The sequence below is a fragment of the Lucilia sericata genome, unplaced genomic scaffold (assembly GCF_015586225.1).
Source record: "Lucilia sericata isolate MDLA Ls3-8-SP2 unplaced genomic scaffold, ASM1558622v1 Contig000807F_arrow, whole genome shotgun sequence".
Taxonomy (NCBI): Eukaryota; Metazoa; Arthropoda; class Insecta; order Diptera; family Calliphoridae; genus Lucilia; species Lucilia sericata.
The window spans coordinates 25,189-50,901 of NW_023994799.1; the positions used below are offsets into that span (position 1 = coordinate 25,189).

Below are 25,713 nucleotides of genomic sequence, written 5' to 3' on the forward strand. Positions count from 1 at the left end.
TATTTTTTGATATCTACTTAAATATAAAAAATTGCACACACATAAAAAGGTATCTTTGTCATAATTTCCTTGTTCTGATGTTTTGTAATGTTAGTTTTTATTCCCCTCATTTCTTACTTTTTTTGCCATTTTGAAATTCGCATTTTTTGCTCATGATTTCCTCTATACAAACACATACTTACACACAATTTTTTTATGATTACTTTTTCAAATAAATGTTTGGTCATAAATTGTATTTGTAAATCTTGATAAATGTAGTAGAAATGTTTTAGTCATTTTTTGTTTGTTCTTATTCTACATAAAACACTCTTATTTATAACAAAAAATAAATTATTATATTATATTTACTATATAAACTGTATTTATGTATGTATGTCTTACATGTCTTATTGAAACTTTTCATATTTTATTTTATTTTTTCTATATAATATACTAAAAGAAATGTATGAAAAACTAAAGCATTTCATACTTGAGAAAAAGGAAAGGTGTTATAGTGGTAATTTTTCATTTCATATAAGAAATAAAATAATACGAAAAAAACAGAGAATTCATAATAAAGTGTACATATGAATTGTAGTTTTTTTTTGGGACAATTTTTTTGTTATTTTCCCAAAAAAAGAATATTATTTATCTTGTGCTAGATGTAAATAGCTATGTGCATTTGAAATTACTTATATATAAAAATATTTATTGCATAGAAATTGCTATAAAAATATTATTAAGTTTGCAAATCAAGGGTTATTGAAAAAAAAAAACACTTTATTTTTTGGATTAACTTCCTGCATATGATGCTTTAAATAAAAAAAATATTGTAATGTCATACAGGAATTTACGAAATGAAAAAAAAAATGGTTATGATTATATTTATGTCAAGCAGGGGTTTATTGTTTTAGAAAAATGTTCAAGTAAATATACATTTATTTAAAATGAGTATATTTTTTATGAAACAAATAAAAATATAATATTTTGGGTGCTACGGTAGACTAGTTTCTGGTTTGCAGGCCTATTAGAATGGGAGTTGTGGGTTCGATTCATACTAGAGAATAGAACAATTTTAAAAAATCTGCTTTGTAGATGTATCACTATGTGACTACATTTGGTAATTTATTTTGTATATGAATATTAAAATGGACCACAGAAATTTACTTTATTAAAAATAAAGTTCTTTAAGTTTTCATATTTAGCCAAGGTATACTTTACTAAAGACAGCGCACTATCTGACAGATTGGACTACAGAGTTGGAAGTTATTAATCTGTGAAGATTATTATGAAACTCTTCAAATATGAAACGATCCTAATTAAATTTGGAAGAGAGATTTCGTTTCGTATTGAATATGTTTTAGTTGAATTTCATCGCTTTATCCTTATTTTAAGCCATTAATGAGAGTTAAAGTCATTTACTGTAGGGTATTTACTGCATTGATCCTTATAAAATTTGGTATACGAATCTTCGTTCGTATAAAACTTGTTTATGTCGAATTTTATGGCTGTACTAGTATTTTGAAGCTTATGAGGGTTAAATTCATATTCTGAAGTCAACCTTATATGGGGTAGAATTTGATTGATGTACTTATAGTTAGTTAGTTGGTTAGTTAGTTAGTTAGTTAGTTAGTTAGTTAGTTAGTTAGATAGTTAGTTAGTTAGTTAGTTAGTTAGTTAGTTAGTTAGTTAGTTAGTTAGTTAGTTATTAGTTAGTTAGTTAGTTAGTTAGTTAGTTAGTTAGTTAGTTAGTTAGTTAGTTAGTTAGTTAGTAGTAGTTAGTTAGTTAGTTAGTTGTTAGTTAGTAGTAGTTAGTAGTAGTTAGTTAGTTAGTTAGTTAGTAGTAGTTAGTTAGTTAGTTAGTTAGTTAGTTAGTTAGTTAGTTAGTTAGTTAGTTAGTTAGTTAGTTAGTTAGTTAGTTAGTTAGTTAGTTAGTTAGTTAGTTAGTTAGTTAGTAGTTAGTTAGTTAGTTAGTTAGTTAGTTAGTTAGTTAGTTAGTTAGTTAGTTAGTTAGTTAGTTAGTTAGTTAGTTAGTTAGTTAGTTAGTTAGTTAGTTAGTAGTTAGTTAGTTAGTTAGTTAGTTAGTTAGTTAGTTAGTTAGTTAGTTAGTTAGTAGTTAGTTAGTTAGTTAGTTAGTTAGTTAGTTAGTTAGTTAGTTAGTTAGTTAGTTAGTTAGTTAGTTAGTTAGTTAGTTAGTTAGTTAGTTAGTTAGTTAGTTAGTTAGTTAGTTAGTTAGTTAGTTAGTTAGTTAGTTAGTTAGTTAGTTAGTTAGTTAGTTAGTTAGTTAGTTAGTTAGTTAGTTAGTTAGTTAGTTAGTTAGTTAGTTAGTTAGTTAGTTAGTTAGTAGTTAGTTAGTTAGTTAGTTAGTTAGTTAGTTAGTTAGTTTGTTAGTTAGTTAGTTAGTTAGTTAGTGTTAGTTAGTTAGTTAGTTAGTTAGTTAGTTAGTTAGTTAGTTAGTTAGTAGTTGTTGTTAGTTAGTTAGTTAGTTAGTTAGTAGTAGTTAGTTAGTTAGTTAGTTAGTTAGTAGTAGTTAGTAGTAGTTAGTTAGTTAGTTAGTTAGTAAGTTAGTTAGTTAGTTAGTTAGTTAGTTAGTTAGTTAGTTAGTTAGTTAGTTAGTTAGTTAGTTAGTTAGTAGTTAGTTAGTAGTTAGTAGTTAGTTAGTTAGTTAGTTAGTTAGTTAGTTAGTTAGTAGTTAGTTAGTAGTTAGTTAGTTAGTTAGTTAGTTAGTTAGTTAGTTAGTTAGTTAGTAGTTAGTTAGTTAGTTAGTTAGTAGTTAGTTAGTTAGTTAGTTAGTTAGTTAGTTAGTTAGTTAGTTAGTTAGTTAGTTAGTTAGTTAGTAGTAGTTAGTTAGTAGTAGTTAGTTAGTTAGTTAGTTAGTTAGTTAGTTAGTTAGTTAGTTAGTTAGTTAGTTAGTTAGTTAGTTAGTTAGTTAGTTAGTTAGTTAGTTAGTTAGTTAGTTAGTTAGTTAGTTAGTTAGTAGTTAGTTAGTTAGTTAGTTAGTTAGTTAGTTAGTTAGTTAGTTAGTTAGTTAGTTAGTTAGTTAGTTAGTTAGTTAGTTAGTAGTTAGTTAGTTAGTTAGTTAGTTAGTTAGTTAGTTAGTTAGTTAGTTAGTTAGTTAGTTAGTTAGTTAGTTAGTTAGTTAGTAGTTAGTTAGTTAGTTAGTTAGTTAGTTAGTTAGTTAGTTAGTTAGTTAGTTAGTTAGTTAGTTAGTTAGTTAGTTAGTTAGTTAGTTAGTTAGTTAGTTAGTTAGTTAGTTAGTTAGTTAGTTAGTTAGTTAGAAATGCACCTAGACCTCTATCGGGCCTGTTATGCGCTACCTAACCTGCGCCTCTGGTTGGAATAGAACTCACCACCTCCGGTCTACCAGGCTACAACACTAACCACTAACTTACCGAAGGCAACTGCTGCATTAGTAGTAGTAGTTTTAATAAATTAATAAGCGTTAAATCAACTTTCCAAAGATGACCATATATAAGCGTAGGATCAATTATTGATACTACTATGTGGTATTATTTGTGGAAAATTTTAACCCTCTAATTCTTTTCGTTCAGACCCTATTGTACTTTTAACAGACAGATATACGGATAAATGGACAGACTTATATTCAATGACTTATATTTCTATGTGTCACAAACGGAATGATAAAATCAATATACAACCACTATCTTTTTTATTGGTGGATATAAAAAAAAGGTACCATTTGGTTAAGGAAAAAGTACCATAATGATGTCTTTTATTGTTTACCATTCTAACTGGACGCAGTCAGTTTAGTTTTATGTTTATAGGTTCAATATTATAAAAAACTCAATAAAGTACTCTTTGTGCAACAAAAAAGTACCAAAATTTTTCCTTTTTCGCCTGGAACATTCGTTTTGTAACTTTTTTTCTCCCTATTGAAGCAACAAAAATTTTCTTCTGAAAAAATTAAACATCGTAGTGGGAGTCTATTATTAAATCTTCATATGTATAAGCAACTTAATGGAAAACATGTTTTATAAAAAGTACCAAAAAATATATGATATTTACCCCTTAAATATGAGAATTTCTAAAAAATACTAAACTTGAATTCATAGTTTTTTAATTAGTTACAAATATACTGATTTAAAATACATATAAGGTGCGAAAAGTACCAAAATATAGTTTTTACCCGTTTACTCATCAAAATAGACCGATTTTCAAATAAAGTACGATAAGTATTAGGTTTGTGCTGTAACTTTCTAAGTTTAATTCTTTTTTACCCTCTAAATCCCTGATCGGCAAAGAGTTTCGTTAATTTCACACGCATGTCTGCTTACACATATAAAAAAACAATAAAAACCAGTCAAACAACTTATTTTTTGCTCTCTGCCGATGTAGGCTCTAAATATTTAAATTTCTCTCCATAATGGATCTAAATGACCTGAAAGGCTTCTTTTGCCAAAATAGGTTTACCTGTATGGCTGTGCAAAAATCAATCAGTCATTAAGACGACTCTTTTATATGTATATTGATAATAAGAATTTTAATATACAAAAATCTGTACTTACCTAAATTAACATAAATAATATCATCTGGTGTTACGCTAAAACGGGGCGGTGCATGTACATCTAAATGGAACCATGTACCGTTCTTATGTTGCTTGGGATCACGATTTAAAAATACAACTTTACACTCATACCAGCCTTGATCCGACTCTTTGATATTGGTCAGATTAAGTGATGCCGAACCGAATGGTGAGTCCGGTGACACACGCGACACACGTCCCTTATAACCGTCTTCGATGTGTTCTGGATAGCTTTCATACCAAATGTATATCGGTAGATCCGAGCCCTGTAGTTGGAGTATTTCAGGTTTGGTTTTGTTTTTTTTTTTTTTTTTATTTAAAAAAAGGTAAAAAGTAATAGAAATTTATTTAAGATTAATTTTTTTATAAATACAGTTAGGTTGTACAATAATAAAAATAAAATAAAAAGAATTAATATGTTTGTTTTGTAATTTCATTAAATAATAAATTTTCAAAATAATATTACTGTTTATTTTGTTGTTATATTTTTATATAGATATATTTATAATTGTTGTCTATTAGCAAAAAAAATAATAAAATGTTATGCTATGGCTGCTTGTTCGATACAAAATTCTCAAATGATAATCAAGGTAAGTAAATATGTAAACAAAAAAATGCAAATTGAAATTTTAAAATTTAATGTAAAATATTTTCTATTGTACTTTTATGTGTTTTCTTTTTTTGTATTCTTGGATGCAAACAAATTTTTATGCTGACTACGTTTTTGCAGAAAACATAAAATAATAACAAAAAAAAATTCTTGTGAATGCAAAATTTTATTAGCTTTCATTATAATTTGAAAAAGAAAACAAAAAAAATCAATCATAAAATCAAGCAAAAAGCTAGATATACATAAATAAATACAAATAAAATATACAACGCAATTTGTTTAATTTTTGTTAGTAAAATTATACACAATTGTTTATTATTTGCAATATTTGTTTGAATGAAAAAAAAAAAATGAAAATATATATTATTAATTTAATAAAATATTTATGCTGTAGTTTTTTTTTTGTAAAAATTTTAATTCTAAAAATTATAAAATAATTACTTGTTTTAATTATAAAATTAATAAATAAAACATGCACGATTTTGTATACAATGGACAATTTTTTTTTATTACAGAAACAAAAAAAAGGTTAATTATAGAAATGTTTGCAATTTTTTTATAATAATTATTGTTTTATTAATTGCAACCTAAATTTCAATAATTAATTTTAATATGTGTATTTACCATTAAAATATTTAATTAAAATTTAATAATTATTTCAACTCAAATTTAAAATAATATCTTTACACAGTTTTTTTAAATTTTGAGTTAATTTTATTATAATTAAATTATTAAATTTCTATGCAATACTGTTAAGTAACCAAAATTACTCATTTTACTAATTGATTAATATGTTGGTAAATGCTTAAACGTATTAAATTTATTAACTAATAAAAACACACATACTCAGACGTTGAAACACACACTTGACATACTAATGCACAAAATTATTGCTGCCACACAAACAATTGCAAAATCACTTCTCAAAAGTTAATGCCAATATATCGCCCAATACAGTTTATGAATGAACTTCGTCTTATTTTGATGCAAAAGCTTCCTTTTAATATGCACTTTATTGTTGTTCCACGATCATTCAGATGTAGAGGGATTTATGTCTATGTTGAAGTTATTTGTGCACAATTTCATCGCGATATTAGTGTTTATAAGTGAATTTTGACCTTCAAGTCATTTTCTGAAGGAGACTTTGTATGGGGGCTAGGATCAAATGAGACCTGATCATTACGAAAATCGACAGTATCATAAAGTTTAAATTAAAGTTTTGCTAATTTTTGCAGAGATACAAGAACATTTACGTATATGGAATTTCCGGTCCAGTATACGTGTACTTTGATCGAGTGCTCGAGTTATCTAATCTCTTGTCATAGGAGCCCCGTTGGGGAAGGACAGGCGTCATGAGCTCAATTTAACCCCAACAAAGGCAGCCACTGGTTACAGTCGATAGAAGGGGCGGGCCCAACATCAGCTAAAAGCACCCTATAAATGTTATGAGGAAAGCTCTGTCCCTACAAACATTTTCAAAGACTCATCCCAGTGCATTCCTGGATCTCGTAAATTCGCCCAGCCTCACTACTGAAAACGCTTCTGTTGATTCTGCAACAACACATAGAGGACGAAATTGGTAGTCCGAAACACGGATCTACATATATTTAATTGACAAGACTTATTTTAGTGGCCACAAGGATCTACTGTGAAAAGTTGAGCATGTTTAGAGTAAACTCCAACACACAACAACAAGTATACAATGGCACACCTAACTCCAACACATACTCAATCTTTGCATTACCAGCTCAATTCCAATATTTTATTAATACATAGCGGTTTGTACCGCTCCTAGAAAATAGAAGCGGTAACAGAAACTTATCCCGGAAATCTATATTTCACCCCCTTTCTGCGAGAAGGAACCTCAACCAACTAACCAGCCAGTCCTGTGGGCAAATGATCACCCAGATTATGTGTTGCTCTGGTTAGACCCCATGTCAAATTATACCAAGGACTAGTCGAGGAGTGGAGTGACATCATCAGTTTATAGTCCCGGCAGTATAGAGGTACTCTTTAACCCGGGATTGCAATACACCAAAATGAGGGTCTTTCATCAAGGAAACATGTCCTGGGAGAGACCATATAGTGATCAGTTGACCCACCCAACTTGGTGGCAAGCAAATTTTGGTCAAGTTTAGTTTAAATAGTAAGCCAAAATTTTCAAAATGCCATTCCCATGAGAAATTTTTCATGGATCTGTAAGGCGGGAATCTATACTAGGGAATGTTTGACAAGAAATTGAATGGAATATTTGGGTTATCAGATATAAAATCATCTCCGATATTTAACCCTGAACTAGATACTAAATCTAATAATAATGATACTTGAAAACATGTAAGAAATTAAAGTCAGGTGTGGCCGACCATATAATATCGTACACCAGTTAAAAGAATGAAATGTGATTTGTTATTCATGAGAAAGTATTTAAGTTAAATTGTACCTTGACTCTGATATTTGTAAGCAATTTATTGACGAAAAACAAATTTTCAGAAAGAAGCTTTATATGGGGGCTGGGGGAAAATGTGGACCGCTTCATAAGGTTTGGTGGATGGATCTAAGTTTATATAAAATGTTTTTATACCAAATTTCATCGCGACATTAGCCTTTTAAAACGATTTGTAGACATTTAACTCATTTTCTGATTGGGTCTTTATATGAGGGCCAAGGGGTCCGATGAGGACCAATCATTTAAAATTTCAACAGACAAGTATAAAACCTAGTTGTGCCGTCTTTTTGTCGAGATACGAGTATAGTAAACATAATTAGGAGCTCAAAATCTTTTTTCGGTAGGTTCTGATATATGGAGGTTAGGTGAAATAATGGACCGATCATACCTGGGACAATAAAAGATCATGTACCAAATTTCATTGATTTGTCTTCAAAATTGCGACCTGTACTTTGATTACAAGGTTTACATGGACGAACAGACAGATGGACAGACAGATAGACGGACGGACATAGCTAAGTTAACGCAGAAAATGATTCTAGGCCTTAGTGATATAGAGTTTTATTTTCTCTCTCGCTGTCGCAACGAATGAGATTATTCCTATATAATATTGAAAAAAAGCTGTTTCTCGGGACACACTAATGTATATCCATATTTACACATACATATATCCTACAATATATTATTTTAGTTAATGGATTTTTCATTTACTTTTCATTATCATAATTTATTTTACAGAAAACACATGTATACTCTCTGGAGTATATTGACATAAACTCTTTGTGTTGTGTAGAGCAATCGAGATAAGAAAAACAAATTTGAAATTAAAATGTATTTTCCTGACTCTTTCTACAACTTGCTTTAAAATTTTAATAAAATATATAAAACATTTTCATTTATTTATTTATAGTTACAAACATACATACATAAATAATATATACATATAATTAATCACAAGTGTTTTTAATTACAAATTTATTTATTCCTTCTTCTGCTTTTTTTTTTTTTGTTGCAATACATATAAATTAATTATGTTTATTTTTATTATTTATTTGTTATAGTTTCATTTTTAATGTTAATTATTGTCGGTTTGAGGTTGTGGAAATTTGATAGTCTCTTTTGTTCTATTTATATTGGCAACATATGTTTTTAATTATTAACTACTTGAAGTTCTTTAAATGTTATGGAAGAGGTATTGGGATTTGGCTAATATAAAATTAATGAATATTGCTCATACGTCCCGAAGGCAATTTGAAAAATATGTCTTTATTAGTCAATTTTAAATGAAGCTTGATATTAAAGTAGTACAATACCTAGTTTTATTCAACAATATCTTCAATAATTAAAAATTTTAATAAATTTTAAACATTCTTACATTTTTCTATAATTTTTTATGTAACTCTTAAATACTACCACTGTTTCTTCTTCCCTGAAAAAAAAAAACTAATCAATCTAATTTCTGCAATGTAAATTGAACATTTTGCTAACATTCAATAAAATGTCACAACTATTGACAAGCAGTCATAATCAACGACTAACAATCAGTAAAAAAAAAAGAAAATTTATTGATGGATGGATCGCTATATAGAACAAAATGACATAACTCTAAATGCACTGTAAAAACTAAAAACAAAACTAAACTTAATTTATTTTGCAATGTATATGAAATACAACGATTCATAGATATGAACTATGTTCGTATAGGTATAAACAAATATATATGTATGTGAGTTACATGCATATAAAATTTGACATGAAACCATGTAGGAGCGGATGAAAAAAATATATTTATTATTAAAAAAAAATTTTGACATACCAACGAAAATTTTGATAAGAGCAATAAATTTTGCTATAAAAGAGCAACATACAAAGCAATTTAATTTAACTGCTTTGAAATACTATTTAGTTTTGAAAAAATAAATATTTTAAAAATTAATTAAAAACAATTGAAAATATTTGATAAATTTAACAAAGATATTTACAATTAAGATTTTCGTTTGATCTGATAATCTTTAATTTGAAATGGTAAGCTAAATTAAAATACATACTAACTTTTTCAATTTAACTTTTTAACGTATATATATTATGTTCATTTTAATCTCTAAATAAACATTATGACAATGATTTATTTAGTGGACTAGATCGTGAAATAGTCGATAGACAACACTACTCAATAGCCTTTTCCATAGAATATACAATATTCTAGTCTAATCCAACTTCCGTATTATTCAGAAAATCAACAAGAGATACATACATATGTCAAGTCAAAGTTTTCTGCCGTCATTACTATAATTTAGGTCCTTGCTTATAGGGACTACTATGGAAATTAAAAGAAAGATAAGCTAGCCTGAACTGGATCTGCCCTAAATATCTCTAATGCCGTTTCAGTAGCAATTCCGCTAGGTTCTATTAAAAGTATTATTCTCAGGTTCTTTCTTCAAAAGGTTAGAAATAAATGGAATAATTGAGGGCCAAATTAGGGCCAAAAAATGCCAAAGGCCGAATTAGGCGTAATATATTGAGTAATAACTGGACACTGTGTGCTATATAGAACATGCAAATCGGCTTAAGTTTCCCTTCAGTAAGTACTGTCACAGTTGTTAAGATAGGAAAAGGGAAGAGCTGGTCTTTCATCTTCTCAATCGCTAACGAGCGACAACAACGTACTCTCATACAATCAAGCACAATCTCTGCGTTGTTGTTTTTATCTTGCTTCTGCATGCAAAATATTATCTTTTTTGATGAAATTTTCAGAGTTTATCTCGAATTTTCGTTTGTATCACCGTTATTTATGGACAGATTTTGCTTATTTTAAATAGAAAAATTGGAAACTTCTTGCAAGCATGTCTGACAGAATTATTGAAGATTTGGATCCCGAAGAGTGACCTCCGGTAGGTTAGTGGTTAGTGTTCTAGTCTGGTAGACCGGAGGTGGTGGGTTCGATTCCCATCTAAGGCACTGGTTAAGGAGCGCACAACAGGCCCGATAGAGGCGTAGGTGTATTTCTTCGGATTTGATGTATATACATTTTCCTTTCAAACTAACTAACTGGATCCCAAAGATATCTGGGGTCTTCAGAAAACTGATTTCAACAGACAGATGGACAGTAAGACAGACGGACATGGCTTAATCGACTCCGCTATCTATAAGAATCCAGAATATATATACTTTATGGTGTCGGAAAATTATAAACTAGAAATTACAAAAGGAATGACAAACTTATATATACCCCTCTCACGAAGGTGAAGGGTAGAAAATTACTTCAATCACATGCAGTGCATAGATTAGTATTTTTTTATTATTTAGTTTGATGGCTGAGCACTTAAGCAAAACGCCAGGTTATCCCACGTTGGTTTAAAGGAAATCCTCCAAATCGATCTATATCTTCATGTAGGAAACATGAAACCTTTATATAAACGGTTGAGTTTTAATGGTCTCCACCAGGGTATAAACGTTTGAGTATTCTATGGTCTCCACCAATAAAACATAACCTCACTTGAGGTGATTCGAAAGCACGAGGTTAATCTAGACAACATAGAACTTTTATATGAAGTAATATCCAGTTATATGAAGTAATACCCTACACCAGTGCAAGCGAGACGCAAAACTGTCGAAAGCCAAGCAACAAACACAAGCCTAAACGCGTTTAAACGCGAGAACTATTTCCCAACTCAGTCCTGAATTACGACTGTCATGGATTAGTCAATAGTCAATCAGTTGGAAATCTTAGTCATTGCAATTTTCAATCAGATCCTCTAATGAATTAAATTTGGAAATATTGAGAACTGACTGACCGATCTTAAGTGAATCATTATATAGTGACTGCAAATGAAAACACGACAATGTTTTATGTATTATAAAAGACTGACAAACAACTAAACCGTAAATGAACCTTTACTGCAACACGATTTCAATCTATACTGAAGGTAAAACAGCTGAAACTGACTTCATTTCGGTAGTCACCAACGAAATAATTAAGTCTAAAAAAGTCATGCGTTAGTATTTAAATATAAATCTTTATATTTATCAAGATTATCAGACTAAATAGTTTTAAATTTTTAAGCTTAAATTAAGTACACAAGCATTTCTTGGAAGAATCTGTTTATTTTTTAGGGGACGATGGCATAATAGATAAGGAAATTCAACGAAAACCTCCTACTGTCTCACTCTTCTAAAGCTAAAACAAACTGCTGGTTATATCTAGTTATAATTAGTTCTTATATACACAATTTCAAAGTTTTATATTTAGTCATAAATTTAATCCTTTTAATTTTGAAAAAAAGTTTATTTTTCTACTGCTCTTTTTTTTTGTCATTTACTAATCCTTAAGCTACTTAACTCTTACATACGCATTAATATAAATATTTTGTTGTTGTCTTATTTCCACTAAAACAGCTCTATTGCGTGTAATTTTTTTACTTTCTTATTATTGTTAAGTAGATAAGCTGTTTAAATGAGTTTTATAAGAAAACAAAACATTTTTTTTTTGCAGTTTTTATTTTTTTTATAGAGAAACGTGTGTGTGTGTGTATATAGAATTTACTTTAAACACCATAAAGTAGCTCAAGCTAAGAGAGACAAGTATAAGAAAACAAAACCCTTTTCCTAGTGCTTTTAAAATGCCAAAGCAATTTTGCAATGTTTTTTCATTATTTCTTATAATTTGTTGTTGTTGTTGTTTTTACTTCTTAAATTACATTTTACGTAGAAATACGTTTTTTTGTTGCTGTTGTCTTTCCAAGTCGTTAAAAACATAAGGGCAATTAAATTGTCATTATTGAAAGTTAAGAAAGAACAGAAAAAAAGACAGAAAGAAAGAAAAATATTGCAAAAATAGTAAAGACAATGTATTAAAGTCTTTAGCAAACTTGAAAATTGTCTTTTCCTCTAACAGCTTTTAAGAAAAGTTTTAAAAATAATGGTGTTACAAATTAGTTGCAACTACGTCTTTGTTTTTGTTAGATTTTCTTTTATCAAATTATTGCTAAAAAAAGGCGTATGAGTTTTGGGTAATTTGTTGTTATTAAATATTAAGTATACGTATTGTCTCTTTGTTAGTGTAAATTCCAACTATATTTTAAATAAAATACATAAATCAATGGAAATTAAGTTTATATTATTTGAAACCTAATGACACTGCGCATTTATTTTCTTAGATTTTTATCAAACTTTTGCTATAAAAGGCGTATGAGTATTGTGTAATTTCTTGTTATTAAATATTAAGTATACGTATTGTAGTTACAATTTTGTAAATATTCTTAAAACTTTTTTAGTGTAAACTGCATGTAGATTTTAAATAAATTTCGTAAATTAATGCAAATTTAGTTTATATTGTTTTTAACTAAATAAAAAAATATATTGACAACCGACTGTCAACATTTCATTTAATTCCATTTGCAACATATTTTAATTAAATTTGACATTTTATTAGTTGAGCCTAGTTATTCTATTTTATAGCTGATTTTGTTTTTTTTTTTCGGCAACTGAGGCATATTTCAACTGACACTTTATAATCCTTAGTTTAAAATTTTATGCAAATAAACAGATAAATGTATATTTATTTAATAAACAAATATAAATTACTAGATATTAACAATAAAAACAGCAGCAGAAAACATTAAATCACTAAAGCTGTTGCATAAATTAAGCAATGCAAATAAATTATAATTTAAATTAAAAACAATGTTTATTTTGGGAAGATATGAAAAAATTTTGATTAAAAACTTAATCTAATGAGATTGGTGATTTATAGTTAAACAATATATAAATGTTGTTAGTGATACCAAAGTGGAGTTTTAATGAAAATTATGATTATTCCAAAGGCTCTACCAAAATCTGAACAATGGATTATTATTTGTTTCAAATGGTCCGTATATCATATTATATTAATAATTATCCAGGTTTTAGTAACATATAAAAATATTCCATAAATTATACATATTAACCACAAGAGTAGAAAAACATAGTTTATGGATTAAATACATTAAAAAATGGCGGAAACGATAATAAAACAGAAACAAATTTACACAACTTTGTTAACATAAAAAACTCAAATTAATTACTGTTGTATTATAAAATACAACCTGTTTTTATTTAATTTATAATAAGCCACAATACAGTTTAAAAAAAATCGTTAGAATGCTATATTCGGCTACATCGAAACATAAATACCCTTCACCTATAAGTCAGCTTTTTTGAAGGCGTCAAATATTTATAAAAAAAATTTACAATATACAAATTTTGTATTCGTAATGACAATTGCATAGAACTGAATTTTGTTGAAGTGATTTACTTAGTTAACTATTATTAGAAGTAGTTAAGACTATAACTCAAACTAATGTCCATATAATAGTACAGATAATTGCTTACACTACGATTACATAATAGCAAGAACTATATACATAACAGATTATAGTAAATACATACTTAATAGAGTTCAGAATATAATCTTTATATTATACTCCAGTCTATAGTATAGCCTATATCCTAGTTTATAGTTCAGAACACATCATGATCTATAGTCCAGACTATAGCGATGTTTATAGTTCATGCGATAGAATAGTTCATAGTCCAGACAATTAGCTACGATATAGTCTAGACTAAAGTTTATAGTCCTAGCTGTAGACTTCTCTATATTCCATACTATAGTATGCTCTATAATCCTGACTATTGTCTGCTCTATTCTACGGTCTTGATTATAGCCTTGTGTACAGTCCTGACTATTGTCCAGACTATGAGTCTAGACTACGGCCCTGACTTAATCTGCTCTATGGTACTAACTATAGTCTAGTCTACAGTACAAACTATGGGTTAGTATAGAATTTATACTATAGTCCTGACTATGGTCTTTTCTAGTCTTGACTGTAATCAACTGTATAGTCAAGTCTATTGGCTAGTATATTATCATAGTCCAGACAACTGGCTGCGATATAGTCTAGAATATAGTTTATATTCCTGACTATAGTCTTCTCTGAATAGTCTGAAGTTAGTATGATGGTACGTATTCTGAGTGGACACACAGGATTCAGACGTATGTAGAGCATGTGGAGAGGACAGTGAAACTCTGGAGCATTTTCTTTGCCACTGCCAGTCATTCTTCGAAGTTAGATCCAAGTATCTTGGAAGTATCTTGGAAGTGATGTTATTCCGGAAATAACATTCCTGACTATCACTGATTGGAATATTCTTAGGAATTACGTTCAGGAAACTGAGTTTTTGAACACTGAAAAATAATTCACACAGTTTCCTCCTTTTTTAATGATAAGGAGCGCACAACAGGCCCGATAGTGGTCTAGGTGTATTTCTTCGGATTTCCTCCTATCAACCTAACCTAGTCTTCTGACTATAGTCTGCTTTATAGTCCTGACTGTTGTCTTTAGTCCTGACTATAATCTAGCCTATATTCCAGACTATTGGCTGCTGTCCTGATTTAGTCTGCTCTATATTACTAACCATAGTCAAGTCTACAATCCAAACTATTGATTAGTTACATTCTAGGCTATAGTCCTGACTACCTGTAGGCTAATTTACAGTCCTGACTATAACCTATTATACTGTCACGATTATAGACTAGTATATATAGCCTATACTAGAATCCTGAATGTTTTTTATATAGTCCACAGACTCTAGTTGGGGTTAAAGTATAGCCTATAGGTCAGAAAAATGTCAGATCGATAGTTTATTCTATTAAGCAGACTATGTAAGCTAATGTTTAGACTATAGACGAGACTACAGTTCCAGTTACATTATTGTTCTGAAAACAATTCACTTCAAGCCTACAGGTTCACTATTCACTTCAAGCCGTACTCCAGAAGAGTAAAAACTAACGCTATTTACATCCACTTTATCTCTTTCATTCCCTCTCTTTCATTTCACTACCAGCTTACTTTTCAACACATGTGTACTTTTTGGCTTGTCAACGATAAGAGTTTTTTTTCGCCCAAAAATTAAATCACACACATATACAGCACACATGCATAGAAAAAAAGTCAAACAGAAAATCCTTATTTTAACATAAGTGTAACAACTATTATACAATTTAATATCCAAACCAAAATTAAAAGGATTATGTAGCATTATCCTCTAATTTATTTATTTGATAAAGTTTTATATGTTTTTTTTCTGCTGTCATGCTTAACTTTTTTCTCTCTATTTCACTGTAGCATTTACGATTTGTTTTTTTCTGCTCATTTCAAATAAGTTTTTTGTGGGGATTATACACGTACAAAAACATTTCACTAATAAAAATGTACATTTACTAATACATTTATACTTATATAAATATGTACATGTATGTATGTATATGCCTTTTTGTTCATATATACTTATATATAATATGAATATTATTTTTTTTTTCTACTTACACACATACTTAATCATATTTGTATTTAGTTTTGTTTTAAAAAAATTATATAGTTTTTATTTATTTAGTTTTATTTTTTGCAAATTATGATCTCGTATGTTTTTTCTACATATTTATTTAAGAAACAAATGCTAAATTACAACTTTTTCCTCTCTTTATGCAGATAAAATTGTTTGTGATTTAATTCTTGTTTTTAAATAAATCAAGGTAAATTTTAGAAAAAAAAGTTTATGGCAAAATCCTTATAATTTTTTTTATGTAGCAATGAAAGTATTACAAAACATTTTTCAACTTTTTTAATTCAATGCTAGTTGAAATGTTTCAAATGGAAAAAGTGGGGGGTTCGTTTGCAAATGTTTTTTATAACTTTGAAAAAAAGTGGAGTTAATTTCTAGGGTAAATTTTATTTCATTTAAATGATTTTTATAATTAAATGTGTTCATATTATTACATATATAATAAGAGGTTATAGCCGAGTTCTAGTGTTACACTGTATAAAGATACATATATAAGATATTGGTAAGGAATTATTTCGGTCATTTATTCTAGATAATAGTACTTAGCTATAGTCGGGGCCATTTTTCAGACTACCATTCAGGCTGCTTTCCAGACTGTATTTCAGACTATAGTCTATATTATAGTCTAGAAAATAGTTTATTCAAGAGTCCAGAATATAGTTGTGTAGTTCAGAATATATAGTGTGTAGTTCAGACTACAGTCCATATAATTAATCAGACCTTACTGAAGAATATCATCCAGACTATACTTTATTATATTTATAGTGAAGACTGATGTTCTAACTGATGTCAGAATTTAGCTTACATTAAAGTTCTGTTTAGACTATAAGCCAGACGTTTTAAGGTTATAGAATAGATATTAGTTCAGCCTATAGTAATGGCAATATTTCAGGCTATAGTCCATACAATATTTCAGACTATAATCAGATTATATTAAATACTATAGTTCAGACTAAACTACAGATTATAGTTGGGATTACAGTTCATAATATGCATAGTTCAGAATATACCCCAAACAATATTTCAGACCATAGTCAAAACTAAAGTTCTGGGATTTTAGTTTAGACATTATTTGAGATTATTGATCAGACAATATTTCACACTTTAATAATATTATAGTTCAGACTATAGCCCAGAGTATAGTCCAGAACTTCAGTTCAGGTTTTAGGTTTCTAACTATAGGCTATAGTTTAGGACTATAGACAAGATTAAAGTATAGACTATACTATGGGCCAAAGCTCAGATTATAGTCCAGGCTATTGTTCAGATTTTAGTTCAGACTTTAGTATATACTATAACCCAGACTATAATCCAGACTATATGAGTTTTTGACTTGGAAGCCGACAACTTATAACAACTTATATGTAGTTTCGGACTATAGTCAAGACTAAAGTTTAGACCATATTATTGTTAATATATTAGTTCAGACTTTAGTTCATTCTATAGCCCAAACTATAATCCAGACTATATGAGTTTTTGACCGTATTATAGGCCAATATAGGTCCATGCTATTGTTCATATTTTAGTTCAGACTTTAGTTCATACTATAGCCCAGACTACAATCCTGACTATATGTGTTTTTTGACTAGGAATCCGACAACTTGACGGACTATACTCAAAACTAAAGTTAAGACTGTATTATAGGCCAAAGCTCAGATTATAGTCCAGGCTATTGTTCAGATTTTAGATCAGACTTTAGTTCATATTATACCATACAGTTAAAGCTGTAGTCTAGACTGTAGTCCAGACTCTTCTCTAGACTATAGTCCCGACTATTGTGTATACTGTAGTCCAGAATATATGTAGTTTTGAACTAAAGTCAAGAATAAAGTTTAGACTATATTATAGGCCAAAGCACAGATTATAATCCGTTCATACTATGGCCCAGACTATATGTAGTTTTGATTAGGAATCCCACAACTTATATCCAGGGTCCAAGCTTTTATCTAGACTGTAGTCCAGACTATTGTCCACACTCTTGGGAAGACTTTTGTTCATATTATTGTCAAGATTGTACTGCAGTCTATATGTAGTTTAGAGTAAAAACCTAAAAACTTATTTCCAGGATATTGTATGATTTAATGATATTCTGTTTATATTCCCCGGATTTTATAAAAATTCTGTCAAACAGAATAATGTTTCTCCATCCATATTAGTCCATCCATCAAAGTTTTGAATAAATGAGAAAAATGTCCGTCCATCTTCCAGTAAAAATAACAAATATAAAATATATGAAAATATTTAAGAACCCAAATTAAAAAGAGAACAATATATTTAGGTTAAAATATTAAAAAAAATCAAAATCAATTAATTTCAAATGATTAATATTTCTTATAAACCTAAAAATTCTTAGAAAAAATACATATATAATTCTTAAAATACTTACAAATATAATTCAAACATTTACCAACATAAAAACATGAATAAGTAATCAAAAGCAAATTGCAAACATTTTCTAAATCTACTCAAAAATAACAACAACAACAAAAAAATGGTACCCAAATCAATAAAAAACAAACAATTCCAGAAAATCAAATTAATTAATAAATATAATAAAAAAAAGAGGAAACATTAAAAAAACCAATTTGTTTGTGTATTATTAAGTGTAAATTTTAGTGCTTTTTGCTTAGAGAAACAATAAAAAAAAAATTTATGAAGGGGAATATTAAACGTATATAAAAATTTTTTTGATTGTAGAATATTTGTCAATATTTAGAATTTAATGGTGAATAAAGAGTGAGAAGAGTTTTATTTTTAATATTAGAGGAAAATTTTGGTGAATTTGTACAATTATTTATTTTTTGGTAAATATTTTTTAATTAAAATTTATTGTAATAAAATTTGTTTGAAACTAAACACACACGCATTTTAAAAAAATTTTAGAATTTAATTTAAATAAAATTTTTAAATATAGTGTTAAAGTGTGTTAATGTGTGTGTGTGTGTGTAAATGACAATACCATGTAAAGGTTTAACGTAAAAGAAAACTAAAATTTTTACAATTTTTAAGTGTTAAATGTTTTTAAAAGTGTTTGTTTATTAGTGTGTGCAATTGTTAAAGGATTTTTTTTGTTGTTTTTTTTATTTAATCTTTCAAACGGGATGTTCTACAATATAAAATTAATGCAATTTAAATGGTGTGTACATTTTTTGTTAATTTCTTATTTGATTTAAATTGTTGGTATAATTCTATGAATATGTTAAAGGACGAGTGGTCTTTTTTTTAAGGTGAAGGAAATGAAAATTTTTCTTCTCTCACTCTCTCTCTCTCTCTTTCTTTCTACTGGTTGTTAAAACAAGATTTATTGAAAATAATATTTTAAAAATGTGTTTTATTCAAAATTTAACTAACTTGCTAAATTTTTCTTAAACTTAAAGCGTTTTGCAGGATTTTGTTAAAAAAAAATTTTGAATTAAAAAATTCAAAATTTAATCTCAAATTTATTGTCATTGAAGCCTGGCTAATAGAAGCTGTATTGAAAATTGTTGTTGTATAAAAGAAAGTGTAATTTGTAGGGTATTTTTTTAAATTATAATTAAAATTATATTATTCTTGTATTTTTGTAAATAAAAAGCCTTAAGTAAAAGCTTTATTAATAAAGAAAATTTTTAATAAAATTAATCCAAAAGTTGCTTAAAAATCTTTTATTTGAGATTTTTGTTTAAAGCAACTTTTTTTAAAAAGTTTTTCTTATAAAAACCAAACTGAACTAAACACAAGGTAATTGAAAATATTTGAAAATAATGGCCAATAACAATCAATACATTACACAAAAAAATCCATAAACTATAAAATAATCAAAATTGTTTTTTTTTTTTTTTTTTTGTTTTTTTTAACAATAAATTCAAACAATTACTTTTTACTCTACTACCAATTTGTTATATAAAAAAAACTTAAATTTTCATACTTTTAAATTAAAACTGTTTAAGTTTTTTTTTTATTATTTTGTTTTTTGAATACTTTATGTTGTTGTTTTTCAAAATCACAAATACTCACAGTATGTGTTTTTTTTTTGTTAAAAAAAAATTGGAAATTATATGGTAAAATGTAATAACTTTTTGCTTTTTCTTTTTAACAAATACTAAACGTTTGTGTTTTTTTATTTAACAAACTTTTAATACAAAATTTGTTTCTTTTTAAGTTTTAAAGAGATCAACACAAACGTCTTTCTTGTTTTTGGTTTTTTTTTTTTGGAGTTTAAGTTTTTGGGAGGAGTTTCGTTTCGTTTTATTCTGAATTTGTTTCTTATTTTGTTTTATTGTCTGACGCTTTAATAATAATATAAAAAAGAGAGTTTAGAGAAGAAATATTATTTTGTGATATCGTACCGTTTCGCTCACCTTCTTGTCCCACTGTAGGACGTACGGGACTGGATGATCATTGGGAAATTCAACGTGACAATTGAAGATGACACCTTCACCGAGTATGGCTGTGATATGGACAGCATCTTCTGTAATTATTTAAAAGAAAAAACAAATTTATTAAGAATTGTTATAAATTTAAGTTAAATCTAATAATTTTAGTAAAACAATTTAAATTTTGCAAATTTTTTAAACCAGATTTTTAAGATTGAAATACATTATTTTTTTTTATTAATATTTTTTATTTCTTATAAATTTCTTTAAAATTTTTAACATAATATTTTGTCTAGGCTGGCTACACATACATATGTTTTTTGTTACTTGTTTTTCTAGTTCTTTTAAAAGCAAAAAAAAAAAATCCTTAACATTTTGCTGAAATACCCTTAGGATTTCTTCAATGTTTGTATGTTGGAAAGGATTCTTTATGAACAAGTAGTTTATACTTCATCTAGCAGTGAATGAACTTTTTCTAAAGAAATTTTTTTTTTTCAAACTTAAACTCGCATGTAATGCAACCAATATATAATCATAGTATATTCTGGATGTTTTATGAAACTTGGTAAAAGCAGTACAGTAACTTTTTATACCGTACACCACTTTAGTGGGGAGGGTTTATTGGGTTTGTGCTGATGTTTGTAACATACAAAAGTATTCGTCCTATACCCACCTTAAAGTATACCAATCGGCTTAGTCGATTCTGAGTCGATTAAGCTATGTCCGTCTGTCCGTCCGTCCGTCTGGCTGGCTGTCCATGTAAACCTTGTGCGCAAAGTACAGGTCGCAATTTTCAAGATAATTGGATGAAATTCAGCACAATAAAATATTATGTACATATAAATATATTCACAATATATTATGTACATATAAATATATTCAATTTTTATCAGGCTTGGTCCATATTTGCCCCAAGCCCCCATATAAAGCCTCTTTCAGAAAATTAGTTTTTCATCCATAAATTTCTTAAATGTATCGGAACAAGGTAATGGAAGATATATGCTTTATTATGAAAAATAAATCACATTTAATATTCATAACTGGTGTAGGGTATCACATGGTCGGTCACGCCCGACTATACTTTCTTACTTGTTTTATTTGCAAATAAACTTACACTTACGTTTATTTAGGAAATGTATTTTTTAAGATCTTCTTCGAAATCTTAACCATCAAAAGATATGCGAATAAATAATACAATTTCGTTGTTGGTACACAGAAAATTCAAACAACATATTGCAATTTTGAACACAATACAATGAAGTTTGTTGCACATACTATTACACCATGATGTACCCTATTGGTTTTGGTTAATATTGGTCTATTATTTCACTTTATTTAGATTGGCAAAGGAAATCTCTGGTAAAAATCGTTTCACAGCTTACCCCCGGAAGGACTCTATGGACGTTATTACGTCATCTATAGATCGTCAATTGGAAATATGGAACGACTACTTTGCAGACACATTATCAACACCACAACCCACCAGAACGCTGAAATGTCAATGTGTAACTCAACCTACTACCGTTGACATAAATATGGCCTGACCTGAAGAAGCGGAAATAGTTAATGCTATAAAAGCGCTAAAAAATAGTAAAGCACCAGGTGCAGACAACATCAACCCGGAACAGCTTAAAGCCAATTCCCGTCTTAGTGCCAGGATAATACGACCCATCATTGAAAACTTCTGGACCTCACATACACTTCCACCTGAGCTTAATAATGGGATAATAATAAAGGTACCAAAATAGGGTTACCTGACGGAATTTCGAAATTGGTGGAGCATAACATTATTACGAATCATTAACAAGGTACTGGCATATATCATTCATAACATATTTCCAACTTCGATCTGAACAGGCCATCATCGATTACGTATGGACCATGTCAACAGCCTTCGAATTATTGTCGAACAATCGGTGGATTGGTGATCCCCTTTATATTTCGTATATATTTATAGTCTTTGCCAAAGCAATCGATTCCATCCACCAGCAGGCTATTTGGCAATCGCTGCAGTGCAAAGGAGTTCCACGTGAATTTATTGATCTCATCCGTGCTTTATATCGGGATTCTACATGTATGATGTTACATGAGTGCAATCTAGGAAGATTCTTTAGTATTAACTCTGGTGTTCGACAAGAATGTGTTCTATCTCCTTTATTATTCAACATAGTACTTTACGTTTTAATGCAAAGGGCAATCAGAATTAGAAGGAGCATCACTTGAGGCCTAACTGGGCGTCTTGATGAACTAGACTTGGCCGATGACATATGTCTTCTATCCCACACATACAACGATATGTCAGCCAAACTAAAGCAAATACATGCCATTGCAGGTGATGCTGGTTTACATGTGAATATAGTGAAAAATAAGGTTCAGCGTCTGAATACCATCAACCCTCGAAAATTCCAAATTTACAACGTTGATCTTGAAGATGTCCAATCTTTTATAAATATGGGTGGTGTTATATACCATCTAAATTCATCTAAGAAATAAACTCATCCAACGTTCGTTCTGTGCTGCTATATGGATGGGAATGGGATAGAATGGAATCCTCAGGGCAGTAGAAGAAGAGCTAGACCCGCCCACACCTGGAGAAGCAAATCGAAACGGAGGCGAACTCGACTGGAAAGAAGTGAAGCTGACAGCACAGAATAAATCAGAATGAATACATTTTGTTGTGGCCCTTTGTTCCATCTTGGAACCATAGGAATCAATATACATATATTTCACTAATCCCCATACGACCGGAACAGAGTCTTCAGAAATATGATTTCAATATATACAGACGGACACAGATTAATCGACTCCGTTAGCAATAAGCATTCTTAATAGTTATACTCTGGTAGCATGGAAATCGTTGGCCGTCGACAATACGAACTTTGTCTTGTGCCGGTTTTTAGAGCAATATCTTCAGGGTGCAAGTAATAGTTGTCTTTGAAACTCAAATTGCTGTAAGAAAATTTTGGTTTAAAGACTGTGAGACTAAATGCCGATAATAAAAGTGGTATAAGATGGGTTGAATGGTGATGGATGTACGACATGTATTCTTCTTGTGTTATCGATTGAATTCCCTTCTTTGTCCTGATATAAATATAACAGACATAACACAGTATGTCCCCTTTGAATAAGAACTTTGGCTTATTTGATGGATTCGTAATTTAATCTACTTATAACGTCTATTGCCAAATTAACTGAATTTCTTAGTTGTTAACGGAAGTGAGGCTTCTAAAGTATCTCGAAAGTTATGCAAAGGGTTGCGTTTGATCAAAGATTAGATAGCTCAAGTATTCTAGTAAAGATCTTAGATATCACAAGGGGCAATTGGTGGTTCGTCTTTAGCACGCCCTGTAGTTGAAACATACTATCCTGGAATAAGGCCGGCAAGGCAGTTATATACGTAAAACACTACAGTTTCATAACTTCTAACAAAGGATAATAATTATTAAAATTATGACATCTTAAAATAGAACTGTCAAACAACACATGGTTTTTTATACTTAAAAAAATCTATTGAAATAAAAATAATTTTAGTAATTAATTTTACTTAATTTCTTTCCATTAAATCCTCAAATATTTCACATTAAAATTCTTTTACTTCTTTTCAAAATGCTCACATCATTAAAACAGAAGAGCAAAAGTTTCGTTAATGTCAGTTTTAAAAACTTCATTTTTAAACAATTTAATTACTATTTAATGACATAAAATTCTTAAAATGTATATGTATGTACTTAATTCCTAACATAAAGCCCCATATACTAAAATATTTTCCGAGAAAAAAAATAAACACTGTATACTTATACTGTTGTATATATAGGAAAATAGAAAAAAAACTAAGTATGAAACTTTTTTCCTATAATAAGTCTTTTGCAAGCACTTAAAAAAGTTCATTATGATAACTTATGTCTACTTTTAACGCATACAATTACTGCATTATGAAAATGAACATACATACGCATACACATATGGTTATATAACCCAGAAGTTTTGGAAATAGTCATGGTTTCGTTGACTTGTATTTCTAAATTTCTGTGACTTTTAAAAAAGTAAATTAGTAAATTTGTATTATACATATAAAATAGTCAAAAGTCAGTCCTCAGTTTTAAATGTCCAAGCAGGTTTTTTCATGCTTTTCTCTCTACTAAAAACGTTAAAAAATGCCTACCGGAATCTATAGACTTCGAAGCGTAAGATTAACTGGATATTAAGTCGACGATGTTTGACACTCATTCTGCAATTACCGTTAAATTGCGGAGCATTTATTTACTACGAACTGCTGGGATTTGTAAGCTTCACATAACGTATACAAAATTCTATACAAAAAAAAAGCCCTAAAAGTATGCTATATGAAGATATGAAATTAAAAAAATATACATTAAAATACATACATAAATTTTATGTACATACACATAAGTAAATAACTGTACATTCACAAACAATTGTAAAACAGTTGAACATACCCAGTCAGTTCTTGGTTAATATAAGGTTGCGAAAACTATTTGATCAATAATATGGGCCTTTAAAAATGATATTAAAATTGATTCCCAAGAACAATTGCAAATAATCCAAATGTGTAAATAGTTCCAAACAATTCTGACTGGGTATTGTCATATTAATAACTGTAGCACCCTGTATTCAATGAAATACGTACGAATAATAATACTTAGTAACATGTGAAAGGGAAACATTCAAAATGTAAATATAGACGAATAAACAGTCAGTAGAATGATTTCCTATTTTTTTTTTTTTATTCTCAGAAAAAGCTTGAAAACTGGAGCAAGGGTTATTAAACGTTTTAGCTGTGTAGGCAGCACATTTGCAAAATATATTTAGTAAACAAATAAAAAATGAAATTTGTGATTTAAATTTGATTTTGATTTTGTTGTGGGTAGTAAATTTAAAAGTTCTTAACACGAAAATAAATTTCAGCAAAAATGTATAAGGGTGCTTAATGAAAATTCTGAGAATCGTAAGAATTCTGGAAATAAATTTCCCAAAAAAAATTTGTAATTGAAATTAAAATTGCCATATTTAAGAACAAAAGATATGTATCCCATACCTTTTTTAAGATTGGTCAGCTAAAAAGCTGATTACTTACTAGCCTACTTGCTTACAATCATTAAAGTTGTATAGCTGCTGCACATTTTCTCATTATAAAGTCTATTTAGTGAATGCATAAAAATCTATACTTAACACCTAACATACAGACAACTAGAAAAATATAAAACTTCAATAAGGCAACGTCAGGTACAAAGAAATGCAGTTTGAAAACAAAAAAATCTTGAAAAAGAGAATGTGAAAAGCGGAAGTAAACAAGAAGCATTAAAAGGCGACATTCAATCATCTGTAACTCTTCTTCATAGAAAATAAAATGAAATCATCCAAAAGGAAATGATGCTGAGAA

The 25,713-nt window shown here is 28.8% G+C and overlaps 1 protein-coding gene across 1 annotated transcript in view; it reads right to left on the minus strand.

Annotated features, from left to right (window-relative positions):
- LOC119608214 (protein turtle-like) overlaps positions 1-25,713 on the minus strand; it is a gene marked incomplete at its 3' end in the record, with an annotated part of 126,631 nt that overhangs the window by 21,685 nt on the left and 79,233 nt on the right. The window contains exons 4-5 of the mRNA XM_037962528.1: positions 20,298-20,407; positions 4,506-4,788 (exon numbers count right to left, since the gene is read on the minus strand). Of these exons, the coding sequence (XP_037818456.1) occupies positions 4,506-4,788; positions 20,298-20,407 (393 nt within the window). The remainder of the gene's footprint in view (positions 1-4,505; positions 4,789-20,297; positions 20,408-25,713) is intronic.